Raw genomic sequence first — 26973 nt, forward strand, 5'->3', positions numbered from 1 at the left:
TACAAGAAGCCCTGCTCTACTGCAGAGCTCATCACTGCGCATTCGTGTGTGCAGCCGAGCCTTGCACTCACGGGCACTTCTGCCCGGGGCGTCCCCGCGTTTCAATGCGCCCATTTCCCAGACGGCGCAGGAGGACCCGGCCCCTGGGGGCGCTGCGAGATGGCGACGCCGCCGGCCGCCATTGCCCCCCGCCCCCCGCCCCGCCTCCCGCTGCCGGCCCGGCACGCCCCTCGGGGGCCCGGCTCGGGGGCGGTGCCGCCGCCGCGTTGGTTCCTGCTTCCCGGGCAGCCCGGGGGATGCGCGGTGCTGTCCGGCAGCCGCACGTCTGTCTTCCCGCAGCGGCGGTGCCCATGGCGGCGGAGCCGCAGCCCAAGGCGCTGACCCGCAAGCCCCTCCTGCTCAACAAAGTGGAGGGCTCGCAGGAGGTGGTGAACATGGCAGCGATCGTGCCCAAGGAGGACGGGGTCATCAGCGTCTCCGAGGACAGGTACCGGGCGGGCGCCGCGCAGGGTGGGGTGCGGCGGGGGCTCGCGGCTGCGGGCACGGCGCGGGGATCGCTGCCTGACCTTGCCCCAGGACTGGGCTGAAGCAGCGCTTCCAGTTCCCCTTTGCCTTCTCCGTGTTTCTCGGTAGTTGTTTAAAAATACCGTGTCTCGATGATAAGATCTTGAGTTCAGTTCCAAGGAGCGCTGTTCGGGGCCCCTCAGCCGTGCGCTGCAGGGTGAGCGTGTCCGAGGCTGCTCGGCAGCACTTCGCCCTCTCCTGAGAGTCCGGACTGAATTCAGCCCTCAGCGGGTGTCAGCGCTGAACGCAGAAGGTGCCGGCCTTTAAAGCACGAGCTTATTTTTCTTACAGAGCCCACGAATAAGTATTTTAACCAGAATTTCTTTACAGCTCCGGTGCTTGTGACTGTGTCCTCAGCTGTCTGCTTGAAAGGCCGACGCTGGCCAATGTGTTGTGATTCCCAAGGGTCATCTTGGACTGTTCCTCTCTGCCTGTTATCCCGCAGAGCGTTTGCTGTTATTTCTCTGTTAGCTTTCCCAAAAGCTGTCAGTATCTCTCATCTTGTCACTGTCCTCTCTGTGCAGTAGTTTCCAGCCAGTTGTCAGATACATGAACCATGCCAGTGTGAGACGGTTTAAGTTCACCCAAGCCATGGTCTCCAAGTGAGCTGTCATGCCTCACTGCTAGGGGAGAAGAGCTGCTTCAAACAAGTACACTGCAAAGGTGACTTAATGCGGAGTTTTACAGCACTACATGGCCACAATTCTATTTTCTTTACGTTTTTTACATATTTGTTGTGAAGCTGAACAGTGCTTACTCAGCCAAATCTTTTTATTTGTAAGAAAGCGTTCCTGAAATGAAATTGCTCTTGTATGGGCCTCTCACTCAGTCTTTCCCCATACCTTAGTATCTGGTTTCTGCTATTTTAGCAGGTATGGATTGTGGAGAACAGCTTGGTGTACCAAGCTGGTGTTTCTTGGCGGAGGAAGGGTTTAATGAGAGGTCTGTACTTCATGAACACCAGAGACACCAGGTTCAGGAAAGCAGATGTGAAGCAGAACTTAGGGGTTTTCTCACTCTGGAGCTGTCTGATTGAGCGGGAGCACCCCCCTCTCCCTCCCACCTCAGCACCCCAAAACCTCCAACCCCTAAGGAAGACCATCTGGGTCCTGTTAGCCGCTGAAACCTGCAAAGAACTCTGCTGCTGAATGTGCTGCCAGAGGTTTGGCTCAAGCTTTGATGATGGTACAGGATAGCTCCATCAGAGCAAGAGGTGCAGAGTTGCATCTGGAGACTCACAGGTTAAAGGCACTACCAAGGTAAAGTGCATGCTCATGAGGCTGGGTTGTGGTGTCTTTGAGGTGCTGCAAGCTGTGATCATACCTTTTGTTTCTTTAGGCATAAAGATGTTCACTGATGGCTCTTTCTTTCATTTCCCATCCATGTTAGTATTTTTATTGTAATTAGAAGATTCAGAGACTAAAACTTTGGAAGGAATAGCAGTTTGGGAATCCAGCCTGGAGGCTTCCAGGTACCTCAGGCTGGAGCACAGTTTACCAGGCTCTCAACACCACTGCTTTTGCAGATCCTTCCTGTTTGGACCTGCCTGCTGATGTTAATGTTAAGGCTGTTGTTTAATGGCCTTGGAATGTGGAGGGCTTTGAGAGATTCCTGGAAACTGCAAAGGCCAGTTGTGGAGATGTTATCTGTCTCTTAGGGAAATAAGTGAGTTTTGGCTGAGCTCACCAGCTTGTGATATGCATTGGTCGTATGAGAGAGATGCTCTCAAACTTTTCCTGAGGAGTAGCTGGAGGGACAGACCGTTCCCAGTGCTTGCTTTGGGCTGGAGAGGGCAGTCATCCTGGAGCACAGTGGAGACAGTTCTCCCCTGTGGCTAGTGGCTGGACACATCGATGCTGAAGTTATACTTTAATGTACACAACAGCTAGACACTACTTTAAGGAGTTCCTTAGTGCATTGTATGGCTTTATAACTGTAAATCCTTCGAAGCAGGAGCTTGGCCTCCAGTCTCTATTTTGTGTGGTACCAGTGGTTTTATCTGGTTTTTAAAGACTGCGGAAGTGGTTTCAGCTATAGCTTGCAGACATAGCTGTGCATTATATAGCCCTGAATTGCTTGTGTTTGTAGCACATATTTTTAGGAATAAAATGAAAACTAAATACTAATGCAGGGTGTGGGGGTTCCTCATAAAGAAGGGCATAAATGGGGAAACAAGTAATCTTGAGGGGGGTTAATTAAGACTATCTAAACTTCACATAACCCGCAGAGTTTGTTTCTTTTCAGTGTGCATCATCTGCATATGTATTTTATCTTCTTACTCCTAGTTGGAGTCACATTAGTTACACAGTGTGCCCTGTCTTCTGGTCTTAATTGCTTCTACTGGTTCCTTACTAGGGCAAAGTAAATTGGGCCTGTATCTCTTTACAGGACAGCTACACTGGAATAAGATGTAATTTTATTTTGTAAAGGAATGCACCTGTCTAGGAAGGTGAAGGTTAAATGAGCAGCAGCATTCATTACTTAAGAATACATATGTCTGATGCAAGTGAGCTACAAGGAGGAGATAAGCTTTCATCCGTGCTCTTTTCCTTGGCAGCAAATGGGTAGAATTAACAGACACATACATCCAAAGAGACACATACATCTTGAGGGATCCATAGTACTGAGTGCCCTCAGTTCTCCACATGGAGCTAAATGGGATTTTCCTAATGTGCACAGCTGGCCCTAGGCTGTCACCAGCTTCCTCTGTTAAAAGCATGCACTGCCGTTTCAAAACTGCTGTGTGTCCTTGTCTTTTGTTGGCTTCAGAGGGAGCTGTGGGTGTTGGGCACTTCTGCAAAGTAGGTCACAGGCATGTCAAGTTGGGACATATCTCCTTCGTGCTCCGGAGATTTAGTATCACTAATCTCACCTGTGCGTGGGGATGGGGCAGGAGAAGAATCCCAACTCACCCAGCTCTCGCTGCCAACAAGGGCTTGGTGCTGGCATGCTTCTGTGATTCCTTAAGCCTGCCAGGGTTGTGAGTGCTAATTCAGCTGGGTGTTGGTGTGCTGATGCGGTGCCGCCGTGCAGTGGTGGCAGGAGCAGCTGGGGGCTACCAGCCTTCTTTTTCTGGTACTACCAGCTGTACTGTAGGGGAGAAAAGCTTATGCTGATGCTGACAGCTTTCCTGATAAATATGAGCTCTGGTCTGCCTCCTCTTAGGTGTGCTGACTTCCATGCTACAGACCTTGAAAACATCAGTGTTGCAGTCAAGAATTGTTTTCTTAAAGTATTCATGGGAGGTGAAGGTTTTCATAGTTCACAACAGAAAATTGTCGAAACCCCTCTAGTTTCTTCTCAAAAACCAAGCGCTCTAGTCTCCAAGGAGGAGACAAAATCCAGGAGAAAACTGTATGCCTTAGGAAATAGTTTTGTATTTTTTAAATAAGGGAACAGAAACCCTTGCCTTTTCTACTCTCTTCGATCATCCAAAGTCCTTTTGTGCTGAGATGTCTCGGCTCCTTTGTGTGGGCTGATGTTTGAACCTAAGTGTCAGTGAGCCCCAGCTGTTGGTCATGTACATTCGTATTTGTGTATTTGTCTCACATAGAGAAAACTGTACAGAATTCTATTGCTAGGTTTGTTTTGCAGGTTGGGGTTTTTAAATGCCGATGTTGTTTTTTGGGGCTTGTCTTCTGGGCATTGCTAATCAGCAAGGTTTTTAAGGGGTACAAAAGTGAGTGAATCTTCTGCAGCTGAAGTCTGGACTTCGGTAAACTAATGGTGCGCTGGGGATGGGAACGTGCATACGTGACAAAAATCATGGAAGGTGGTTTTTTTAATCTGCTGACAGTCATTCTAGCAGGGTGAAGTGTGGTCTTTCCACTCTGAAATGCCTCAAAAGCAATCTTTTGTTCCTTGTGATTCTTTTCTTGTCCAGATCCAGGACATAAAGCATTTAGCATTATAGTTCATTCCCAAGTGAGACAGGATCATCACTCTGTCCTGCAGCCAAGCAAGATGTGAAGAACTGCATGGGAACGTGCTCCCAAAGGGAAAACTCTGGATTTCCCTTCTCCTGTACTGTAATGATGCAGAGCAATTACTTCATAGAGCGGTGGTTGCAACATGGGTTTGCAACTCTCGTCTAAACACAGAGTTATTCCACCGACAGCTGTTCTGCTTTGTGTGTGGTTGTTGGCTTGCAGCAGAAATGCAGGTGGTATGAGAACAGATTTCAGTGGTGGCTGTTTGCACGTTGATCAGTCCAAGCCTGTAATTTCACACCTGGGTTATTGCAATATGAGCAGCAGTGCAAAAGGTGTGGGTGCTCTTTAGAAGTGTAAAAAGACTCATCTTTGCCGGAAGTTCTTTAAATTTTGATTAAAAACATCAGTTGTCGATGAAATTGTTGAGAGGAAATGGAGGAAACCTTCATAAACAACATAAATGTTTGAGGCCTATTGTTGCAGATGCAACTTGTTTGTTCAGGGTTTGTGTTTTTCTTTTCCAACTAATTGGATGTGTTGCAAGTGGATGACTGTGTTTGGAACCAAGCTCAGGGTGGAGGATGGTGCTGGCTGCTCAAGTGAAAGAAGTGGATTGTTGGCAAGAGGCTTGAGAGAAGGCCCAGAAGCTCATGGAGTCAGAACTTGTTCCAGATGTTGAAAAGCAACTGTTCCTGATTTCACTAACGTATCTTGTTGAGATGCCAAAATGCTGTGACTAGTACATAAAATGTTTTGCTGAGTACTTGCTGGGATGATATACCTTCCTTAGCAGTTTGTGGGGTACTGAGTGATTTTGCTTTGTACCACCAAGAAATGACTTACTGAAGGCTGACAAAGCCTGTGTTTACCTTGCCTTCTGGTACTCTCCACTGAGCACTAAGTGTCACTTAAAGATTTAAAGCACAAGGATCCAGCCTTGTCTTTCTAATTTTTCGGTCTCTTACTACTGCTGGCTCATGTAGGTCAGTGCACAAATGGATGCAGCTCCTGCAGCTGTATTAAGTTCATGTCTTAACTGCAAGGTGGCAGCTGCAAAAATGTGATATGACAGTATGGCTTGGACCGTGGCTTGTACAAACCCGGCTTCAGTGCTGTGGCTGGGCATCAAAGTACAGCACGAGATTAGGCGCTTGAGCTGTTAGTCTGAGATGCAGTGGTTTTTAATCCCCTCTCAGATTTAAAGGGTATCCATTATACAAAAGGTGTAGATGCAGATATCATGTCTTACAGCCTCTGTATGAAACAAGGAGAGCTGCCAAATACAGCTTGCATTTGCCTTGCAGCAGCCTAATTTTCTGCCAGCAGCTGCACAACGCTCTTGAGTTGCAGTAAGTTCTGGGACTGCACGTCCACCTCCTGTCTTACTGGTTCTTGTCTTTCTCCTTGTCTTCCCTAACCCCAACTTAATTTCACTGGTGTCTGTTGACACGCATCTCTCATCAGCACATCTTATATCCGTTGGGCTCCACTTTTTGGCCCACTGACCGTTCCCTGCAGTTATTCCAGCTCTGCAGCTGAACAATGCTCCTTGCGGAGAGGGGACCACACAATGCCACCTCTTTGTGCCCCTGGCAGGAAAACAAACAGGGGTTATGGGCTGGCTGTGCTGTGTGGAGCTGGCATTCAACTCAAAACGGACTATTGCACAAAACCTGTTGATCTTTCTCCTAAAGCTAATTATGTCTGGAGGAGGTAGTGATGCTTTAGTTTTAAATGGCTGCAATACTCTAAAATAAATGAATTGCAACGTTTGTTGTTAGCTCAGTAAGGCTGGCCTCTCACTGAAGATCACTTAGCAGACTGAAGCTCTCAAACGGAGTATGAAGTTGTGGCACCGTGAAAATATGTCAGTAGCTCGTCTGACCTGCCCTGAAGGATTGGGCTATTGAGGCAAACTCCCTTTTTTTCTTTTCTTCTCTCCAGCTGCGCAGGGTTTTGCGTGTTGCCACACACACAGTAGTGTGTGCAGGAAAACCGCTCAGATATGATGCCAGAGTGCTTCCAAAAACCTGCTGCTCCTTGTTGTGCAAAATGCTGCTTGTAACTGTCTCAAGTCAGAATACGCTTGGTATCTCTGAGAACAAGTGGGGAGGAGAATATGAGAGGGCATAATGCTCTGCTCCTGTGCTAGGGAGCTTTGAAAGCTTCATACACAGTGGGCAGTGCCCCGAGGAGAGAAGCTGGCTTTTGCACAAAGAGCTGCTGCACATCTCTGCATTCTGAGCCTCTCGAATTTGAAAGGATGTGCACATAAAAGATCTCCAGAAGCTGTATTTAATTGCCTTGCTTATGGTTCTTCCATCACACACTTGTCAGGTACAGGTGGCTGTCTATAAAACCCTGTATCTACTTGATGAGAATTGCAGTAGTTCCTACTGTAAGCTTTTGCAAAATAGGAGTGCGAAAAACCCTGGCTGTTTCCCATCCGCATGTGGTGTGTGGAAATGATGGATGCTGGGATGACAGTGGGCACAGCCATGCATGGGGCAGACAGCTTGCTTAGCTGAGCCAGTCCCCATCGGTCATTCCAGGAAAGAGAAAACACAATGGCTTTCTTTATACTTTCATGAGGTGAAGTATAAAATGCAGTAAATGCTGTCCGGGGTTGGGTGAATGTCTGGAGCAAGCCTGGAGAATGGGAAGAACAATTATGCAAAAAGAGAAGCGGGAGGGGGAGTGTGCCAGGCTGCCCCTCAGGGAGGGAGCTTTGCATAATCACAAAACCATATGCATCTCCTAGGATTCTGTATTTGTCACTCTCTGTGTGCTTACTGGCTTGAAATTGGAGCTAAATAATGGTCAAAAGGAATTTTTGGGTATCAGATAGTTGATAAACTTTGAAAATGAGACTGTGCTAAAATTGTGGGTGGTCAAATACAGCCTTCATCCTCATTAAAGGAGGAACAGTTGTGAAGACTGGGTTAAAAAAAAAAAAAAGGTGTTTTAATTTTTCTCTTAGTCAGGCTGCAGGAAATAGTGTTGTGTAACTAACCTTGGCCAGGCTTTGAACATATGGGCTTTGCTTGTCATACCATGTGGATTCTCCATTTAAATCAAGTTTTTCAGGGAACTCGTAAGGATTTGAGCACTGAATGTAAGGTAATGCCAAAGCAAAGCCCTGGATAGAAGAACATGGCAGTTCTACTGCCAAGCTTTCTGACAAGTTTGATCTAAAGTTGTCTTTTATTCTTCAAATGGTGCGTCATTCCTCCTTACTATCAGATAAAAGATCAATGCTCTTAGTTTTTTTGAAGTAACAGTGGTGGTCAATCCAATCCCACAAGGCAATGCTTTTGACCTTTACCAGTCCATAATAGCAATTTCCTGTGGAAGGACATCTGAGAAAGGGCTGTCCTCATGTGAATTGGCCTATTTTGCCACCAGGCTGGATTCTCTGGATGCAGATGATGGAGCAAATGCATTGCGCCCTCTTCAAGAGGCACCAAAGAAAGATCCATCACTGCGTTTAGAATGTGGTAGATAATGTGATTTTTTTTCACCTCCAGCAGTGAGTACAAATTTGATGAATTTATCTTCAGCTTCAAATTCATTTATAATAGCAAATAAGGATTTAATTGTATTTTTAAACAGGCAGTGCATCTGCACTGTGAAATACATAAGTAAACAGGTTGTGTTTTTAAGCATTAGAAGGGTCTCATTTTGAGTTGATGCTGAAGTTTTTATTTAGCTTTAAATGTAATAAGGTATAGCAAAAACAGAATGGCACTTGTGCAAACTAATGTATACCAGAGGATTGGGGGTAAGAGGTATTAGTGTTGGTTCCAAACTCCAACCAGTGGTGCGTATCCTCTGCATGCTATGATTTCATGATTTAGATGTACCAGCGGTCTCCTACTTCCACATTGTTTAGCTTAGCTATGGTATTATATAATATATATATATATTTAAGTGATTAAGGAAGGAAATCCAGTGTGTTTATTGTGATGCAAGATAAGATGAAGCAGGACAGCACTGAAAATTAGTCCGCTGTCATGCATTCATTCTGGTTGCTGCTGAGCCTTTATGAAGCAGTGCAGCAAAGTTTATCTTGTGTATGTGTCCTCCGATTTGAATGCTTATCTGAGAACACATACATTGAGGTTTCTTTCTTTACAGATTCTGACTGAAGATACTGTCAGACTCAATATTCTGCAAGGTATTTTCCTGTACATGTTGTTTCTAGGCCCATTTATTACTCAGGGATCCAGAAGAGATTGCCTGGTTATACCATCCAGTTGTCTCTTATCTCCAAAAGCCACATAAAATAATGAAAACTAATCTCTTTTAATAGAGGGGTCCTATACCTACTAGGTATTTTTTGCCCTTTTTGTGAGTTTGAAACTTAAGGAATTTTAGTACCTTGGAATTGGAAATGATGGTTTACGTTTTGTTTAACTAATCTGCATCCATTTTCATTGTGTTTTGAATTATCTTTAAATGCGTTTTGTGGTTCTTAGTGTTACTAAGCAGTGTCTTCTCATTTCTGTACTCCCTGCTTTTTTGTTTGACACAGGGACAATTGTGTCTCCCCTCCCACCATGCTGCTGGAGCCAATGTAGGCTACAGAGGCATCCAAAGGGTGGTTCAGTCTGATGTTTTACAGCATGCAGGTAGCTTTGCATACAGAATACAGTAAAAATGACCTGCAGGAAAGATCCTCCACACGGTGCCTTGATGGGCTCATGAACTGAATTTTTATTTCAGCGGCTCTAGCACCAGTAAGCTCCTGTCAGAGGCTGATTGCACTTCTGTTGGAAGTTCAGCAGGAACCCTTGTGCCCAGCTATCCTCCCATGCCATCAGTGTGCCACACAGCCCTTGATGCCACTCTTGTCCCACAGGTCCCATCACTTCAGACTCCAGCAGCTTCCATGTGCTTGGCTTTCTGCAGGTCAGAATCCAAAGGGGAGGTGGAAGTGCCTTTGAACAGCCCTACATTTGGCTTCCAAGGGGTGAAGGATTGATTTTAGTCTGCCACTACAACAAGGTTTTTATCATACCTGCTTCTCCTTGTGCTAAAAACATGCAGAGAAAAAGAATAAACTGATCTATAGTAATGGTGCTGAAGGAGAGGGACAAGAAGATAATGTACGTGTGAAGTCAGAATGGATACCTTTGGCTTTGTACCCTAAGTTTGAACCAAGATTTTTTAATGACTGGAATTAAAAAGTTGATACTTTTTGCTTCAGGGAAATTATGCATTTTATTCAGTTCCACAGAGCCCTATTTCATGTCCTATTCAGTCAGAGACTACAGTTAAGCTCCAAAAGTGTGTGTAAGGCCACCAGAGCCTTGCCCCACCTGTGCTGTGCGCTGCCCTAGCAGTTAAGGCTTTTAGCACTTTCTGAAGAGTGAAAGTCTAGTAGTACCTCATTTTTATAGGTTGTGTTGCATCCAAAGTCAGGAGTAATAGAAGTTTTGAAATTGCTTTAGCTGCAATTATCAGCTAGGAATAGACATATGCTGTGTTTCTCCAGGCAGCAGGGAGCAGTTAGCTTCAGCATGTCAGCTCTAGTGCGTGGTAGACCACTGTCATCTGCGCTGTATGTTATGTAGAAGGGGCTGATTACACAACATATAGACACTAATCTATTTCCCTAGAAGAGTGCAGTCACTTCCCCTCAGGAAATGAATCAGACTTCATAAACAAATCTCTTCTAACTGACTTCTGCAACTGCCAGTAAAAGAATGGGAATAGATGAATCTGTGATAATGCTTCCAGAATACCAGCTAGTAAATGTTTCTGGTAGACTTGAGAGGATCATCTGCTCAGCCCCATATAAACACTTACTGAACCAAATCCTTCCAGTTCACATTCATGTTGATGTTAGATTTATTTGTAGCTGAAAAAGCAAAAGCACTGAAGAATGTGGAGAACTTGCTACAACACTTGGAGTCCTGCAACAGATGAAGGTATAAAATATGGACAGACAAGGAACCACTTTGAGCACAGTGGGCCATTGCAAGCATGATTTCTCCAGACTAAATGTATGGGAACATTGTTCTGGGGGACATCGGTGGGGCTGTGTTGCTGTTGTTTGGTACCTTATCTTCCTTCCTCTGTGCTCTTTCCTCACTACAGTTGCTTGTATGGTGGGGGAGCACAAAACCAGCAGGAATGTAGGACATACCACAGTAGGTTGTATCACTACTAATCCAAAATCTTGGATTTGAAGTAGATGTTTGAAAGCAGTGGTGGGGTTTTTGGTTTAACCAGCAGTTCTGTGAATACTGGTTAACGTGATCCTTAGGTTTCCAGTCATTTTTTTCTCTCAAATACTGTGGCTAGCCCATGTTAGATACCAGGGAAAGGATTATGAATGTGCTGATTGTTTAAAAAGAAACTGCATGCTGTAATCCCTGGACGTGTATCAAGTTTATCTGAATTCTGAAAGCTGCTCTATGATTTAGGATACTTGGACTCTTCCTTTCCCTTCTCCCCAGTGGGTTCTTTGGTAGATAAGAGGTGAGCTTGGTGAAGATTTCCCTAGTAAGTTTTTATTAACAGGAAACCAAGGCAAGAGGTCTCCATGCACAACTAGTTTCATCCATGACATCATTTTGGTCACTGCTTATATTTGTCCTTCTAAAGCACTGATGGCTTAAAACCCATTTCTGAGGAAACAGGAATGAACATATCCATTGCTTTTTGTGGGATCTAAACGTGTCTGAAGGAACGGCCCTAGATCTGCAACTTTGGGAGGAGAAGCAGGAAGTTTGGATAAGCCTGACAAACAGCTTGGTGTACCTTAGTCACTGTCTCTCATGGTCTTTCCTTGGACTTGCTCTAAAACTGGGCTTTTGTTCACATGCTCATTTGGACATAAAACATGTTTTTACATGGTATAAAGAGCCGGGTTTTTTTAGAGATGAATACTATTGCTATTTATCTCTTAATTACTAGAAGTACCTATTATCTGTGTAGGCAAAGTGTTTTTTCTATACTGAGTGTTATGGGACAAGTAAATAAATGACCATAAACAAATCTGGATGTGGGAAAACATGGCATGGGTAGTTTGTGTTCAGGTGTTCCGCATGCAGGGTAAAAAGTGCAAAGGGTGGTTTCAAAATGTGGTGTGCGTGCATGTATTGAGACCTCAGATTAATGCTATTCTTCCAGAAATACACTCTGTCTCCTAGCAGGCTCCTGGTTTGCATACCAGCTGTTGTGATACTCTGGAGCATTATCCTGGCAATGGTCTGCACTTCTTATGGGTTGTTGTTTTTTTTTTCCGCTTGATTTTTCCCTTTATGGCTGCAAGTCATGACTCTATTTAAGCCAGAAATTCTTTATTTAGTTGCTAGCTTACTGGCTTACACCTTTACAGTGACTTCAGGCTAATTAAAATGAAGGAGGAAAAATAGGGAAATATGGACCACCTTGGCATATTTTTGCGGTACAAAGTAACTAGAAGGTAGGGCTGTCTTGAGTAGAGACAGCAAATACCATGTTGTTCCAACTTTCTAATTCTTCTAGATCAGCACCAAATTGCATGTGACTGTAGATGTAGGGCAGACTTCAACATGATCAGTATTGTTCCCTCTTTTCAAAAGCAGCATGAACCAGCTGGGAGAAACAGGCAGCTGAACCTAGGGCTAGGTGCTGTAATGACTAACTCTCTTATAAATTTAACAGTGCCAGGGTATGTTTTGAGGTGGGGGAATCTGTCTGTCTGTGCTGCATGACTGTTGGTACCAGGCACTGTTTGTGCTGTGAGCCAGTTTGCTTGGTGTCAAACCCGAAGTTTGCCTGAGGACAGAATTAGCTTGGACCAGGGACCATTCCCTGTACACAGCCTGGATGCAGTCACTATTTTCAATGCCAGGTGGCCTCACTGCCAGAATCTTGTCCCAGGCCTGTATCATTAATTCATCGGGATACATTTCACAGGTTAAGTCACCCAGATCATGTGGCTGGCCCTGTTGTTGAGGTGTCGCATTGCTTATGAGAAATTGGTTCTGTGATTTAAAATAAAAATAAAATTGCTAGTTTAAACAAGATAGAGGCCTTTTAACAGGTCAATCTGCAAACATTTCTGCTAATTTGAGGTCTGTAAAAGTAAGTTTGAAAAGCTGGAATTTGAGACCAAAAATAATTTGACATTCTGAAGATGAACCAGATGTCTGGAGGAGGGCAGATCTTTGGGGGCCTCGGTGCTGAGCAGAAGAGCAGGCCCAGCCACATTCCTGTGCGGGACATCAGTCAGTGACCCGAGGGGTTGAGCCCCAGCTGGAGCAAAGGGATGGCACCCGCAGCCTCTCCAGTCCAGTTCTCTGCTCAGTGACTGCTGCTGCACCTCCAGCTGTTGGACCTGCTTACGTTTCCTCATGGTGCTCATCAGTGGACTCTTCCAGCGGTCAAGATAACCTCTCTTTGCTTCTGACCCCCAGAGAAATATGCTTGGCTGGTTGGAGTAGAGCGTTATTTCATCCTGTACTATAGGTCTGGGAGATGAGGCATGAGTTTTTCTTTACATGCCAGCTCATGCCCTTCTTCTGTCATCCTGGGGTGGCATCTCCGTGGCAGTAGCAGCGGGACTGTTCTGCGGCCTGCCAGAAGAGCCCAACTCACAGTTAGGGTAACATCCCTCCAGTGTTTGAGATCAGATGAAAGGTTTCGTTCTGTATCCCAAATGGTAGTAAAGACAAATTTTGAAAAGCCATCCACTCCTTTGAAACAAGCATACAGTTAGGGGTTACGTGCTGAAGAAAGAATTCTTCATGAAGGCAATGTAGGTGTAGAACAAAACTTAGAGATCAAGGAAGTTAGTAGACCCTACACAGGAAGGCTTTACCTAAGGTTTTTGTCTTAGGAAAAAAACTCTGGTCGTAAAAGTGACACTTCTGCCAGTTCCTAAAATTCTTGAAATAAGATCATGGAGTAGCCACGGACCTTACTCCAAGCATTGTTTTCACTTCACACACATTTTCCTATAGCTCGAGGCTACAGTAAGATCCTTGGTTTTGCTGCTGAATGACTGCAGAGAACTTTCATAATATACATAGGATGAACTGAAATGTTAAGGCGGACAGACAATAATAAACTTTCAGTTCCTATTAAAGAATGGAAATGCCACACAGAACCATGACAAGGAAGTGTGCTACTTCAGTCGCTTGTGCACTTCTGTGCTCTTCTCAGGTAGAGGAAATTTAAAGTACAAAAATTAAATGAAATATTTGGAATGTGTTTGCAATAGAAAACCCTGGACAGCTGGGGACTCTTGTTCTGTACGCATTCTGTAGGTCTTGTCTGGTTTATTTGCCACTGTTCACATTCTAGAGATAAATTATCTTTTTGGAGTCCTCCATAGTTTATTTTTGTACAAGCTGTTTACATTTGGGTACCTGGTTGAGGGTTCACCTTGTATTTATTTCAGTCCTTTCCCACCCCCAACCCACTCTGTTTTGCTTACTTCAGTTTCATACTTTTAGGAAAGAGTCTAGGAGCGAGGGAATGCACTATCCTGAATTGAGTGTGCTTTTTCCACCTCCCATCCAAATAACACTTCCTTTTTCTTAGGGAAAAGAACTAATTCGCTTTATTTCAATACAGAAGCAGTAAAGTCATCACTATTGTTTTCATCCTGTTCTAATGTTCTGCTGCTGATCCTGTGAGAAGGATCAGATAAGTGCTTCCGATATTGGTGTTAATAGAGTACTGTCTCTACAGCTCGCTGCTATGCGAGGCAGAACGGTGGTAGTGGTGCCTTACCTTTCACTTCCTCAGCAGTGGAAGCAAAAGTAGAAAATATATGTAGGATGCTGCATTGCTCTTCCAGGGCTTTGGCATGGTGCTACCTATGGCAGTTGTGTTCTCCTGCTGCTGTGCTTGGCCCAGTTGTTAACTGGGCTTCATGTCTCTACGCTGGGCATGTTTCTTCGCTTTTCATGGAAAGTCATTGTAAATTCCCTCACAGTCCAAGAAGGAACTTATTCTAGCTTGGGCTTCTTGTGTGTTCCATTGTAAGAACCTTCTGTGTTTACACCTTTTCTATGAAAAGTTTCTTGGTTTTAATATCATTTTAATTGTTCTCAGGATGACTTATGTGAAATCATCATCTGGCCTAGGTTATTTGGTAGTAAGAAAATTGTGTTTGATTATTCTGCTTAGCCTTAAGTTGTCACAAGACAACTTTGGGGGTCTTACCAGTGCTTATAAATATCAAAAGGGTGGGAGTCAAGTGGATAGGGCCAGGTTCTTTTCAGTGGTGCCCAGCAACAGAACAAGGGGCAGTGAGCACAAACTGGAACATAGGAAGTTCCATACGAACATGGGGAAAATATTCTTTACTGTAAGGATGATGGAGCACTGGAACAGGCTGCCCTGAGAGATTGTGGAGTGTCCTTCTCTGGACATATTCAAAATTCGCCTGGATGCCTACCTGTGTGACCTGCTGTAGGGAACCTGCTTTAGAAGAGGGTTGGACTAGGTGATTTCCAGAGCCCTTCTAACCCCTATGATTCTGTGATTCTGTGAAAGCTGACTTGCCTTTTTAAGGTCCAAGATCAGAGAATCAAGAAAGCAAAAAGACCTCCTTATTATCATGTGCACTCTGAATCTCTAGGAAACAGTGGTTTTACTGTAGTTCTTATAACATTTTGCTACAAAAGCTCCTTCTTTTGTTGTACCACAAAATTGCACTTTCTCATTCCAGATGCAGACAGAAGTTCTGCTTAGTTTCCTTTGCATCAAATCTTATGGAAACAATTTTAGCTGGAGAGGGAGGAGTGGATTTGCAGTCAAATAGACTTCAGTTATGAGTCGCTATCAGGTATGCATAAGTAACGTGAAAATAAACAGAACAAGATGTCTGACTTGGCTCCTCTTCCTCCTATACCACTAAACTGATAAGATTCCGGAAATCACAGATCAGAGCGGCATGGCATTGCCATTTGGCAAGGTTATCTAACTGCTGCATCCTTGATGAGTTTTTATAGTAGTTAATTGTTGCCATAAGATCTTAGCAGGCACAAGTAGCTTCTGGATCTCTTGGGAAGAGGATAGGTGGATTAATGGCGTCCTACCAGATGACCTAGCGTCAACTATTCATTTAATTTTTTTTTCCTCCCTTAGATTTGTTTGAGACTTGTTTCTAGGGAGGTCAATTCCCTAGAACCTATTCAGGTCAATGCCTGCATGCTCGGGAGATCTCACAGCCCTCCTTGTCCTCCTAGTTGAGTATTCTTACAGCTGAACTATTGTGGAGTGAAAATGAGAGTCACGGGGAGAGAGTTTGGAATCCATATGCTCATGCAGTCCAAGTTAGGATTGGAGGTATGGCAGAATCTGGGAAGGTTGTGGGATTTCATACAGCCTTTTGGCATTTTGCATTGGTTGGCTTGAGCTGCCATGTTTATTGAGCCTCGTTTATGAGTTCTTACCTCTTATATGGGGACAGTGCTACCAGATCTGTGTACTTACCACATGACCTCTACATGTCTGGTATCACTATGCTTAAATTCTCTTATGAAGCTGGATCCTGGTGTTTCTCTACCTGTTCAGGATTAATTTAGAAGCATATCAAGTATCTGCACTTTTTTAAAAAACAAGCAAGCAACAAACGTGAGTATTTTGTAAATGCTTCCTAAACAGGACCAAGTTTAATTCTATGTTGTATGTTTATTTATTGTTAACTAAGCTTTTTTGAATTAAATACGAAAAATGTTTTGTTCTTGAGTCTCAGTAGCAACTTAACTCAGGCCGTGGGAGGCAACAAGAGGAAGAACTTGCTAACAGCCAGTGCTGAAACATGAAACTTTCCCATGAGCCCTGCAGAGGAAATCAACTGAACTGAAGCTTTTTCTCTCCTTGAAAATGTTTTCTTTCAAGTACAAATTTTCAATTGGGAAAAAAAAAACCCACCTTGAATTTCAATTCAGGTAAATAGCCTTAGTTAACCTCCTTTTTCAAACAGTTACTTAATTTTCTATATGCTTATTTCACAGTTTCACTTTGCCTTAAATCCCTTTAAAGCCTAATGGATTTAGTGTCCCAGGTAGCAGTACAAGAAACTCACATTTGTGAAGTGCAAGTGCACTACATGGAGAAGCCTAAATGTAGGAAATACATTCCGTGTTACATATTTAGACGTTACACGTAGAGAAATACTCAGTTGTCGAATGCAGCTGGAAGGGTTTTCGTTACCATGTCTGTCACCACTAGACTGCTTCATAAATTCCAAGTGTGGAGCTGGAGTTCTCCCTTCTGGTGTTGGGTTGATCTCATGCAAAAAGCCTTCTTGATACTCCAGAAATCCCAGTAACGGGGGTGTGGGGGTAGCCTTGTGGTTTGAAGAGTTTGTCTTCAGCCTGCTCTTCAGTTTGAATAAATCTGTTATTTCAGAATACTGTGCTGTTTTGGTTTTCTTGCCTTGAGGTTACCGAAACAGGTGCTCGCTGCCATCCTTACTGCAGGCTTTGTGTCATTTGTACTTTATAACCTGTTTATAACATACAGCTTATTCTTCCTACTCGTCTTACATCTGTAATGCAGCTTCTCTCACCTTGCTCTCTCCTGTTCCTCACCTTCCTTTTTATTCATTCTTTTGGTAGCTCTGTCTTATCAATTTGAAATTCAAAAAAGGCAGGCTGTCTCCTTCCTGCATGAAGTCTTGGAGCAATCGCACATCCTTGGTATTTAACAGCATTAGCAATATTCAGCAGTCATCTGATATGAAAGTGAAATGGGACAGCTTGGACTGGAAAAACACTGGCACCAGATATCTCATTTAAAAACAACAAACCAAAAAAAAAAGGCAAAGGAAAAGAAGAAAAGCACCCTGCAAATTGGTGATGAGAAAGGTTATTTGGTGTGTTCAGCTGTTTCTATCAGCCAGATGTAGCCTTCTGAAAACTTGAAGTAACTCTGTATCTCCTGAAGTACCCAGTATCTTCTTTCCCACCAGCAATCTACAGTAATTCCCAAGCTACTAATGGATTTTATTAAACTTATTTGTTGCTTAAATACATTCAATTGTTTTGAGTAACAGAGAGATGGTGAATATGTGATGCCTTTCAGGCGGCAGGGAATGGTCTGGAATGCTACATGCAGTAGAAAACTGGAGCTCAGATGGGAAGAGATGGAGGGAATGGCAATATTTGCCTTTGCCTCATTTTTTCAAAGCTATAATTTGATTTGATGAAGAAGGGGACAGCAGCTGCTGGAGCAAGTATGTGGGCTACCACTGCAGTTGTGTGGGGGTGCATGCATGCTGAAAGCTTCTACTGCCAAGGAGAGGTGACCTTGGTAGTCTGGTAGCTGCTGGTTAAATTGCATTTTTGAGGACAGGAGGACTGGAATGCAGAGGGAGTATCTGCACCTTTCCTACACACACATACACTTCTGAAGCCTATGTTCTTGGCAACAGCATGAGTGTTCTTAAAAGACCAAGCCTAGTGGGACACGTGAATCACTGTCAGCCCTTGTCTAAGCAGAGTGCTGCAGCAAAGTTCTTGGGGAGAGAAACAGTGTGGCTGAAATGTGCATGAAATTGAAGGGTGCCAGACGAGCCGCCAGTGTGGGATGACTGGGAGAACTGATGGGAGTAAAGAAAAATGTCTTTAAGCTTTTAAGTGATTGATTTGGAAAGGAAGAGAATAATGGACTGTTTTTGGTGCCTATGTGTCTTAAACACAAGTTACTAGTCAGCACTGAGAAAGATGAGATGTAGATCCCTAGTGCACAGTGGCTTCTAATTAGCATGTAGCTGCCATACAGTGAGCTTTTGTTTCCTTCTGCAGAAGTATTTTCCTTTAAACACTTGATCAAACAAAGCTACTAAATTCTCCAGTAAAAAAAAAATAAGATAAAATAAAATTGGGAAAAGCAAAGACAAACCTTGGTCTTCTGTGTGGGAGAAGTATTTTAAAGATTGCAGTGCCAGGGAGGAAAAGATGCATTTTTCGAATGATCTGGCTGTTGCACTTCTAAGAGCCTTTGTTAGCTTTCATTTATGTATTTATACTGTGCAGTGCAGACGATGAAAATGCGTGAACAATCCATTTGTTCACATCAGTGTTCCAGGTCATAACTGTTTTGGGTCTTCCTTATTAACTTACAGTTGCTGTTTATTGGTATTATTTAGCGTAAGCTGTCCAGCTGATCTGTTTTAGGGACCAGATCCTACACACAGGACAGCCCTTTCTAACCTCTGAATGATGTTCTCCTTCTGCCCCCCCCCACTGTAATAAAAATTGATTACAAAAAATGTTTAGCTCCCACTGGCTTCTGAGTAAATTAATAAAACACTTCCCCCAAGCTCCCTTGCATTCCCTCCCTCCAGTTGCTCAGTAGCTGGGACATCCCCGAATTAAGTAAACTGCTTAATCTGCTGAAAACTGTTAATGATTTACATTTCTTGATAACTACTCATGGATTGTGTATGTTCCCTCCAATGCCCTTTGTGTATGCTTGATAAATAGAAGAACTCACTCATGTTATGAAATATGACAGAGGCTGCCTGGACTGTCAGGTTGTTCCACCTGGATGTCTTCATCATTTCTCAAATGCCAGAACAGAACAGGAATTACTTGACAAAGCAGAACATGCATGGATTCTGAAACCAAAGGAGTATTTTAGCTTGAGTGGATCATTTCTCATGGCTTGAGATAACTGGGCATATCCTATCAGTCTTTTTGCACAGTACTTAGCTGTCTGCAGGGGAAGCTGTTCCTCTCCACCATGCCCTCCTGTAAGAAGCAATCCTGTCTGACCTGTGAATAGCTGAGCTAGAATTGCAAATCTGATCTAATTTTTCAGGCAGTGCTGAGACTGCAAGGCAGCAGAATCATGAAAGACCTTTCCCTTATTTACTGCCTTTACCTCTTTCTCAGCTCATTTTTACCCCAGCAAATGCTTTGAGCTGATTTTATGCTTTAGGATTTACTTGCCCGATGGGTGGTGTCTAGCTGGCTTCCACCTTGTATTACCATTTAATATCTGGTGTCCTCCATCAAGGTCAGTGATGGCTCAAGTCTGCCTCAGGCTGCTGCCATCCTATGGTTTTGATGGCCCTCAAGTAGCCCAAAGTCATTACTTTGCACACCTTTCTTCTCACAGACCATGCCTGTGCTAACTAGTAGTCTTCTGCTGTAAGGCAACATCTGTGAATAAAGCAGTTTGGAAAAAGCTGTGTTCATTTGCATGCAACCCCTTTGTGTGTAATTCCAGCCACTGTGAAAATATTTCTTGACCCAAAGATCTGTGTTGTGTATTTGTCCTGTTTTACACCAAGTTACCCTTTCCTAAAACGAAATCACACAAATCATCCTCCTGTTGCTAGAAGGATAGCCTAGTGTCTCCAGTCTGTACTTTTCTTTATAGTGGACTGTCTAGTTTGTTAATAGTAGTAAAACAGAATCATAGAGTCATTAATGTTGGAAAAAACTGCTAAGATCGTCTCATCCAGCCACCAACCCATCTCCATCATGCCCACTGACCATGTCCCACATCTACATGGTTCTTGAACACCTCCAGGGACAGTGACTCCACCACCTCCCTGGGCAGCCTGTGCCAGTGCCTCACCACTCTTTGAGGAGAAATTTTTCCTAATATCCAACCTGAACCTCTACTAGCGCAACTTAAGGCCATTACGTCTTGCCCATGGCACTTTCCTGACCATGATATGAATGAGGTGTGCTGCCTGTAATGGTGCTACGCAGTTAACGACGCACTGCGTTACAGTAGGCCAGCTCTGTGGTACGTGTTATGAAGTAGTCTGGATTTGTTATAATCTATGTATGTCAGCTCTCGGTGTTTTTATGCGGGTTGCAGAATACATGCCTGTCTGATTTTGGACACGCTGGAAACAGAGTTTACTGAAAGTAAGCCTTCTGGTGAGGAATTCTGCCTTTATTCAGGATGGGAAAAAGTGCATCAGCTATTCCATGAAAATGTACAGTTGTTTAGGAGTTAAATCAGCGATGAAGATAAAAATCCTTGCTTTGAAATGAGCTTCCTCAAATCCCTGATTCTGGTGAGTGCATAAATATTAATACCTATATTGTTATCACCATGGCTAGTAGCATGACTTTGTAAGAAAATATTGCTTTTGAACTTCAAGATATTGCCTTTTATATCAGCTTGGAATAAGATTTAAATGTGGGGGCTGCAAAACAAAGAAGCTGATCCTCAGAGCTGATTTTGTCTTGAGACCTCAAATCTGCTTCTCCCAAGACAAGACCACTACTTCTCCAATGAATGACAGCAACAAAGATCTGGAGAATGCAAGCAGAGACAGCATCTGGACCCGAATTGCAGAGGATTCCTCTTGTAACCTTCTAGAGAAAAATAAGTCAGGAAGGTAAAGTAGTGACAAGGTGCAGAATACAAGGTGCAGTAAGTAGTAAAGTAGTAACAAGATGCAGAGTGGTATTGGCACAAACAGGATACTGTCCCTCACTGCAAAGCATTAGTTATTTATAAGGTAGCAATCAGATAACTGAACTGGAGCTGCTGCAGGCTTTATTGATTTGGTGATGGGTAACAGTCACCTAAGCAGTGGCCTCTTGTCAGTACACCGTTCTTCCACGTGTCTTCACAAAGGTGCACTGCAATATATTGCACCATTTCACAGGTTTAAATGATATTTTCTTCCATACCCAAGGATGGAGTTAGTCTTGTACCCCCCCTATGCTTGTGTCACAGACTTGGCATTCTGGTCTAACCTTTACAAAGGAGAAGGTGTGACATGTACCATCAAGATTTTCCCTGGCGTACGATTGCCTCTGCCTGTTGCTCTCCTTTATTATTTTCTTCCCAGCCTTCTTGCTAGGAACATGTGATTCTAGGATTGCCTCTTAGAGTTGTAGCTGTGAATCCCCTGCTCCCTGCCAGCCTAATGCAGTCTGGGCCAGTCCACTGCCCAAAATTAGCAGATAAGCTGATTGGGTCTGGGGAGATGGGAAGAACTGCAGGAAAATGTAGTAGGTGGAATTGCCGTGTATTGCGGAGATAATCTGATGTTGATAAATATGCCTTATTCTTTCATCCATATTTTGTAAGTTTTTAGATTTTGCCAGTTTGAATTAAAAAAAACCAAACATGCACATCTGCTGTCAAATACACAAACACAGTTGTTAGGGTATTTAAGAGGGGAAGATGGATAAAGAAAAGAATGATAATGCTCTTACAATTCATCAGGTTTGTCTGAGTCTGGATTGCTGTATTTGATGCAGAAGATGCCGGTTCAGACGGGATATTGTCTCATTAGAGGGATTGGAAGACAAGTAGGGGAAACACAAGAACAGCTTTCCCAAGAGACTGGAAAAACTGATTACATTAAAAAGGAAGCATGTAAGAAATTACAGAACTATACACAACAACTAACCTGTGTAGAAAGTAGAGAAAGCAGAAAATGCCAATCTTGTAGCACAAGAGCAGGAGGATGTGCCTTGAAATCAGCTGTTAACTAGCCTTAAACGTGACAAAATTTGCACACAAGGGAACTGAATACTGAAGGGTGAGAAAGTTGTAATGTGGTTGCATGGAAGAAGTGGCTGGGTGTGAAGAGGCGTTGCATGATTGAAATGGATTTTCTTTTCATAGGAAAATCTGAAGTTTAGAATGTGATGTTCAGTCTTGCAGTACGCATTTGAAAAGAGTTTCTATTGCTTGTGTTGATTTCCATCCCTGTGCATGACCCCCACGGGAATGCTGAGGTGGCAAACTGTGACTGTCTGCTAAAGCCTTTGAACATCAGATCATCTCTTAAGTTACACATACTGAGTTCGGCTTTCTTCACACCTCACAAGGCACTCTCGAGTCTGCATGCAAAGAAAAAATCTGAGAACACCTTGCATGGCACTTTAGGGCTGCAGTCCCTTTGCAGCTGAAAATCAAACATTTACAGACTAAGTTGGATTTGTATTGCAAACTGCTGGGCTTGTTTCTTTCCTTCTCAGATGAGTACTCAGCACCCCACCGAAAGTTGTTCTGCTGGTCAGACCAACAGGTCCTCCTGTCCTCCTGATCAGAGCTTCTAGTCTCCTCTGGCAGACCAAAGCAAGTAGGAGCTGGATTTGTGTGAGGACATCTGTGAGTCAGGCTGCCCTCAGAATGAAGCAGTAATGAGCAGAAAAAGAGGGAACACTTTATCACCCATGAATCAGGGTTCAGATTCAGTGGGAAACTGGATGAACAAGAAATGGGACTCCTCTGCAGAACTTCCTTGATATCCCAAGGACAGCATTTCCAGAGTCATCTTGGTGTGGTGCAGAGCAGCCTAACACATTCCAAGTAGATGTTTTGCTGAGTCTGGAAAAACAGTGCCATGATTGTTCATTGCTATTTGAAAAACAAAGCCCGGCTGTTCTTTACATAGGGTGTTTTAGTAAGTCTTAAGCATCTACAGCCTTGTGTGACCTGCTGCTGATTGTCCTACTTGTTGGCCAGGGAGCTTACCTGTACAGTACAGATACGAGGCTTTTCTTTTTTTGCATAGAAAACAAAACCAAAAGAATGATTAACTGAAAAGAAAGTTCATAGGAAGGGGGCTTTTGGGTCAGGATATGATCAATGCTATTCTCAAAATCAAAAGAACTCATAGAAGCAGATTTTCCCCTACAATTTGGTGTTGCATTAACTAAATGTTAGATACTGTCTTACTGAATTTAAGAAGTGTGCTGTCAACACTTTTGCATGTTCTGTGCTCTTTGTCTTTTAGTGGCCAGAACCTTATTTCTGGTACACGTGTATTAGGATTCTCAAATATCTGCAATAGATGGTTATGCTCTGTTGAATACATAAAATATCCTGCTCGAAAAGGTCAAGTAGTTCAGGATTTAATTTACTCTCGCACATGACTTACACCCGGAAATTATAATGCTGAGAGAGGGCATGATCCTATGAAAGTGGAAATGTGGGATCTTTCCCTGCAGTGAATACATTATTTACTACCTGCTGCCCTGTATAGTTAACCAAGGGAAATATTTATCTGAAAAATAAATTGTAACCTAACCCTATGACTGTGAGCCAGGATCTCTTGTCTTCCTCCATATCTCTTTATTACTTGCAAGCTTTGTTCTTCCATGCTCATCTCTCTTCTCAGATCCTATGCTGTTTTCATGGATGCCATATTATCACTTCTGAGTAGAAGGTGAACAAAGAATAACACTGGGGGAATGCTTTCTGCCCCATCACATTGTCATTCACTCTTATTGTAATTTCCAACTAGAGAATTCATTTAGTGCTTGGGATCAAATATTGGTCTTCTTCTGTAACCCATGCACGAGTATAATTTCTTAGAAATGTAATGCTGATGGTGTGTATATTGAAATAGGTGTATCTAACTTTCACTGTATAGACTTAAAAGCATCTTACTTTATATCTGTTGTATAATAATTTTTTTATTGTAGGGTGAACTGTGCATACATGACAAAATTGATCATTAACTTACTTGACAGCCTATAGCAGCTCTGGAAAAAAAAAAAGTGTTCCCCTGAGCAGTTGTTCCTACAGGACAGCATGGATGATGACCTGGTTGATAGAGTCTCGTTCTCTCTTGCAAGTCATGGTTAAGCTAGGTATTTTTAGCATGGTTCCACTGAGTCACGTATTGCATAGCAGGCCTCTGTCCCAATCTAATGAGGATCTTTCTAGTAACTTCCATTACTTAGATGTTTGAAGGTAGGAAGGAGGTGAAAGTAATTGGATTGAAATAATTAAATTATGCAATGCGATTACCTTCAAAAGGTTGTGTGTTTATGCTTCTTGAACGCAAACTAGAATCAGTCACTGTAAGAGGCACTGAAAACTTCATCTGTTCTGGAAGGAAATTCAGTGGGGTGCATGTCGGGGAAATCCAGGGGTGAATGGGAGTGAAGGAAGTCATTTTGTTTCCCCCCAGAGGCCTGGAAAGGGAGACAGATGCACAGGTCTTCATGAGGGAGTTAATTTTGAAACTTTGCTGGGAAAGAGTTGGAGTGTGATATTTAATAGCTTCCAAAGCTGTAGGTTGATGCTCACAGAGAACTTCAACCCTGCATTTACCTGCACTTGTGGATAAAATTAGCTTCCCTACAGCATTTATGCAGGAATGTGGTATAATCACTGCAGTGCTTCATATGATATGTGATTTATAGTGCTTCTGTGGGGCTGCTGAAGACCTGAGGCAGCTCAGCACCTTGACCCTTGTACCGGTAACCTCCAGATAACGCAGTGTTTTTCTGTAGTTGTGACTTTTGGTCCATTTTTGGTCACTCTTTACTGGCCCACAGTCTCTGCAGTGGAAACTGGTCCAAATCTGATTTTGGTCCAGCGGAACGTAAACTGCTGCCAGGCATATGTGCTTGGGTAACCGGAAAAATCACTGAACTGTGTTGCTCATTGTCCAGAAAACTGAAGAAAAAATGGGGGAAACTGTTTCACAGCTGAGTAGAAAAACTGTCACATTGCTATCATTTTTTCTGAGTAATAAAAATCCACGTCTCCTATGAAGCTGCGTTTTCCAGTCACTTCTCACAGAATAAAAAACAAACCCTCTTTGTAAACTAAGCTGTTAAATAGAGAGGTGTCTCTTCTTCTTAAGACTAAGTACTACTGATGATCGTAACAGTTTTTTTCTGACATGTAATTTCAGAGTTGCATACAACCCACCGAAACTTCAAAATTTTCCCTATTATGCAATATACATTTACATTTAGTTTATGGCAGCATAAATTAAATAGGGAAATAGCAAAGCAAGCTTTAAGTTAGAATATTGTGTAAGCCGAGCATGAAGTTGCAGCTGTTCTTGAAAGTGGCTTGAATCTCTTCAAACAAAGAAAAATATGTGAAAAAATCCCACCTTTTGAGGCATCTGTCTCCTCGCTTGGCATACTGTTATGTGCAGTCTTTTTTTTTCTTTCTTTAGATTGGTGGTAGATGTACAGCACTTGGCTGTTTTTTTCCTAGTGTGCCTCAGTTCTGAGCTTCATTCCAAGACTCTTCCACTATGCCCCTCCTAAGGAGAGAGGAATTAGCAAAGTGCTCTGCAAGATCCTGAACTTAATTTGTGCAGCTCTTGTGTAGCTCATTCCCTGTCTCCTCAGAATAGTCTCAAAATGAGACTATTTATGATCAAATGTTTTATCGAGCATATGTATTTCAATTTTTGTAGGATCCAGGGTCTTGCTGTGATGCATGGGAAGAAACTATACTAGTGACTCTGAGATGGAAGCAGGAGACATTCACGAGGAAGATCATGAAGGAAGGCAAAGACTTATTATGACTCTTTAGATTAGTAAGGAGAAACATAAAAGGTAGCAAAAATCAGATCCATTGCTCTTGATGATAACATGCTGAACCCCCAAGGGTGTTTCTCCTCTACCCTACTCTTTGCACCAGAGCTGCTTCTGAGGTCCTAGGTGCCTAAATTGTAAGTACTGCCTCTGGCATCATTTTTATATGGCAAGAGGAGAAATGAGAAGTCTGGACTTTTATTGACCTCTATACGATAAATGCTGTGTAGCACCACCACAGAGATTTCTGTAGTGATGAACCTCACCTAAAATGTTCTCTGCTAGCCTGAACAGTGTAACAATTGAAGCAGTGGGGTTTTATATCACTGTGTCTTTTCAGTCAGTGCTTGAAGTTTGAGGAGTCACCAGCCTCTTCCCAGTGGCAGAGTTGATGCAGATGTTACTTCTATGGAATCCAGCTGCCTCCCTGTGCCCTTTGCATCCAGGGCTGCCTGCAGCAGTAGTTTGGTTCAGCTCCCTGGCAGTGCTCAAGTTTGTCTGGTGCTTCTGAGCTTTGTGCCCAAGGATTGTTAGACTGGTGGCAAAAGGTTGGGGGATTTCTGATACAACAGGAGGATGCTGAGTTTGCTGGGAGCTGTCCCACCTTCCTCTCAAAGGAAGAGTCTTACCACTCCTGCAGCTTTGTTGTGGGGCATGATGAATGCAGAGCAATGAGAGAATGATTACTTAAAAGGTGCTTGTCCTGTAGGAAGCCTGATGTCTGAGTTATTAAATTTACAACAGAGACTCTTGAAATTCTTGAAATGCACTTACGTAATTACTTGTGAGATAACTTCTCTCTAAAACAGACCTGAAACAAAGACAGTTTTTTGAAATTTTAACTTTCGCCCACTCATTGTCCTGTTTTCCTGTACCAGAAGTTCTTGCATTACATGTTAGAAACGCAACCTGCTCTTTTTTATGAGAGGATCCAGAGCAGATCTACAGTGGCAAATGTTTGTACACCATATCATACTCCTAGCAAGAGCAGAGTTAGTAAACTCATAATGATTTCAGCTTAAATCTTACGTTTGTTCAACAAAACCACTGAAGATGAGGTAGAACCTGAAACATGCCCCAGTGTTGTATGGTTCCTGCAGATCAAGGTTGTATGATAGACTTCATGGGGACCGCAGTGGATGAGCCTGGCAGGAATAATCATGAACTTCCCTGGAATGGTAGTAGAAACGTTGTGGGTTTTGGTTACTTGGTTTGGGGTTTTTTTGATTGTTTTTTGCAAA

General features: G+C 43.2%; 1 protein-coding gene across 1 annotated transcript in view; it reads left to right on the top strand.

The window, feature by feature from the left end:
- Positions 240-26973, top strand: part of WDFY2 (WD repeat and FYVE domain containing 2) — a 63350-nt gene continuing 36616 nt past the window's right edge. Inside the window, exon 1 of the mRNA XM_021376747.1 lies at positions 240-487. Within this exon, the coding sequence (XP_021232422.1) occupies positions 297-487 (191 nt within the window). The 5' untranslated portion in view covers positions 240-296. The remainder of the gene's footprint in view (positions 488-26973) is intronic.

Source organism: Numida meleagris, chromosome 1, assembly GCF_002078875.1.
Source record: "Numida meleagris isolate 19003 breed g44 Domestic line chromosome 1, NumMel1.0, whole genome shotgun sequence".
NCBI classification, from domain to species: domain Eukaryota; kingdom Metazoa; phylum Chordata; class Aves; order Galliformes; family Numididae; genus Numida; species Numida meleagris.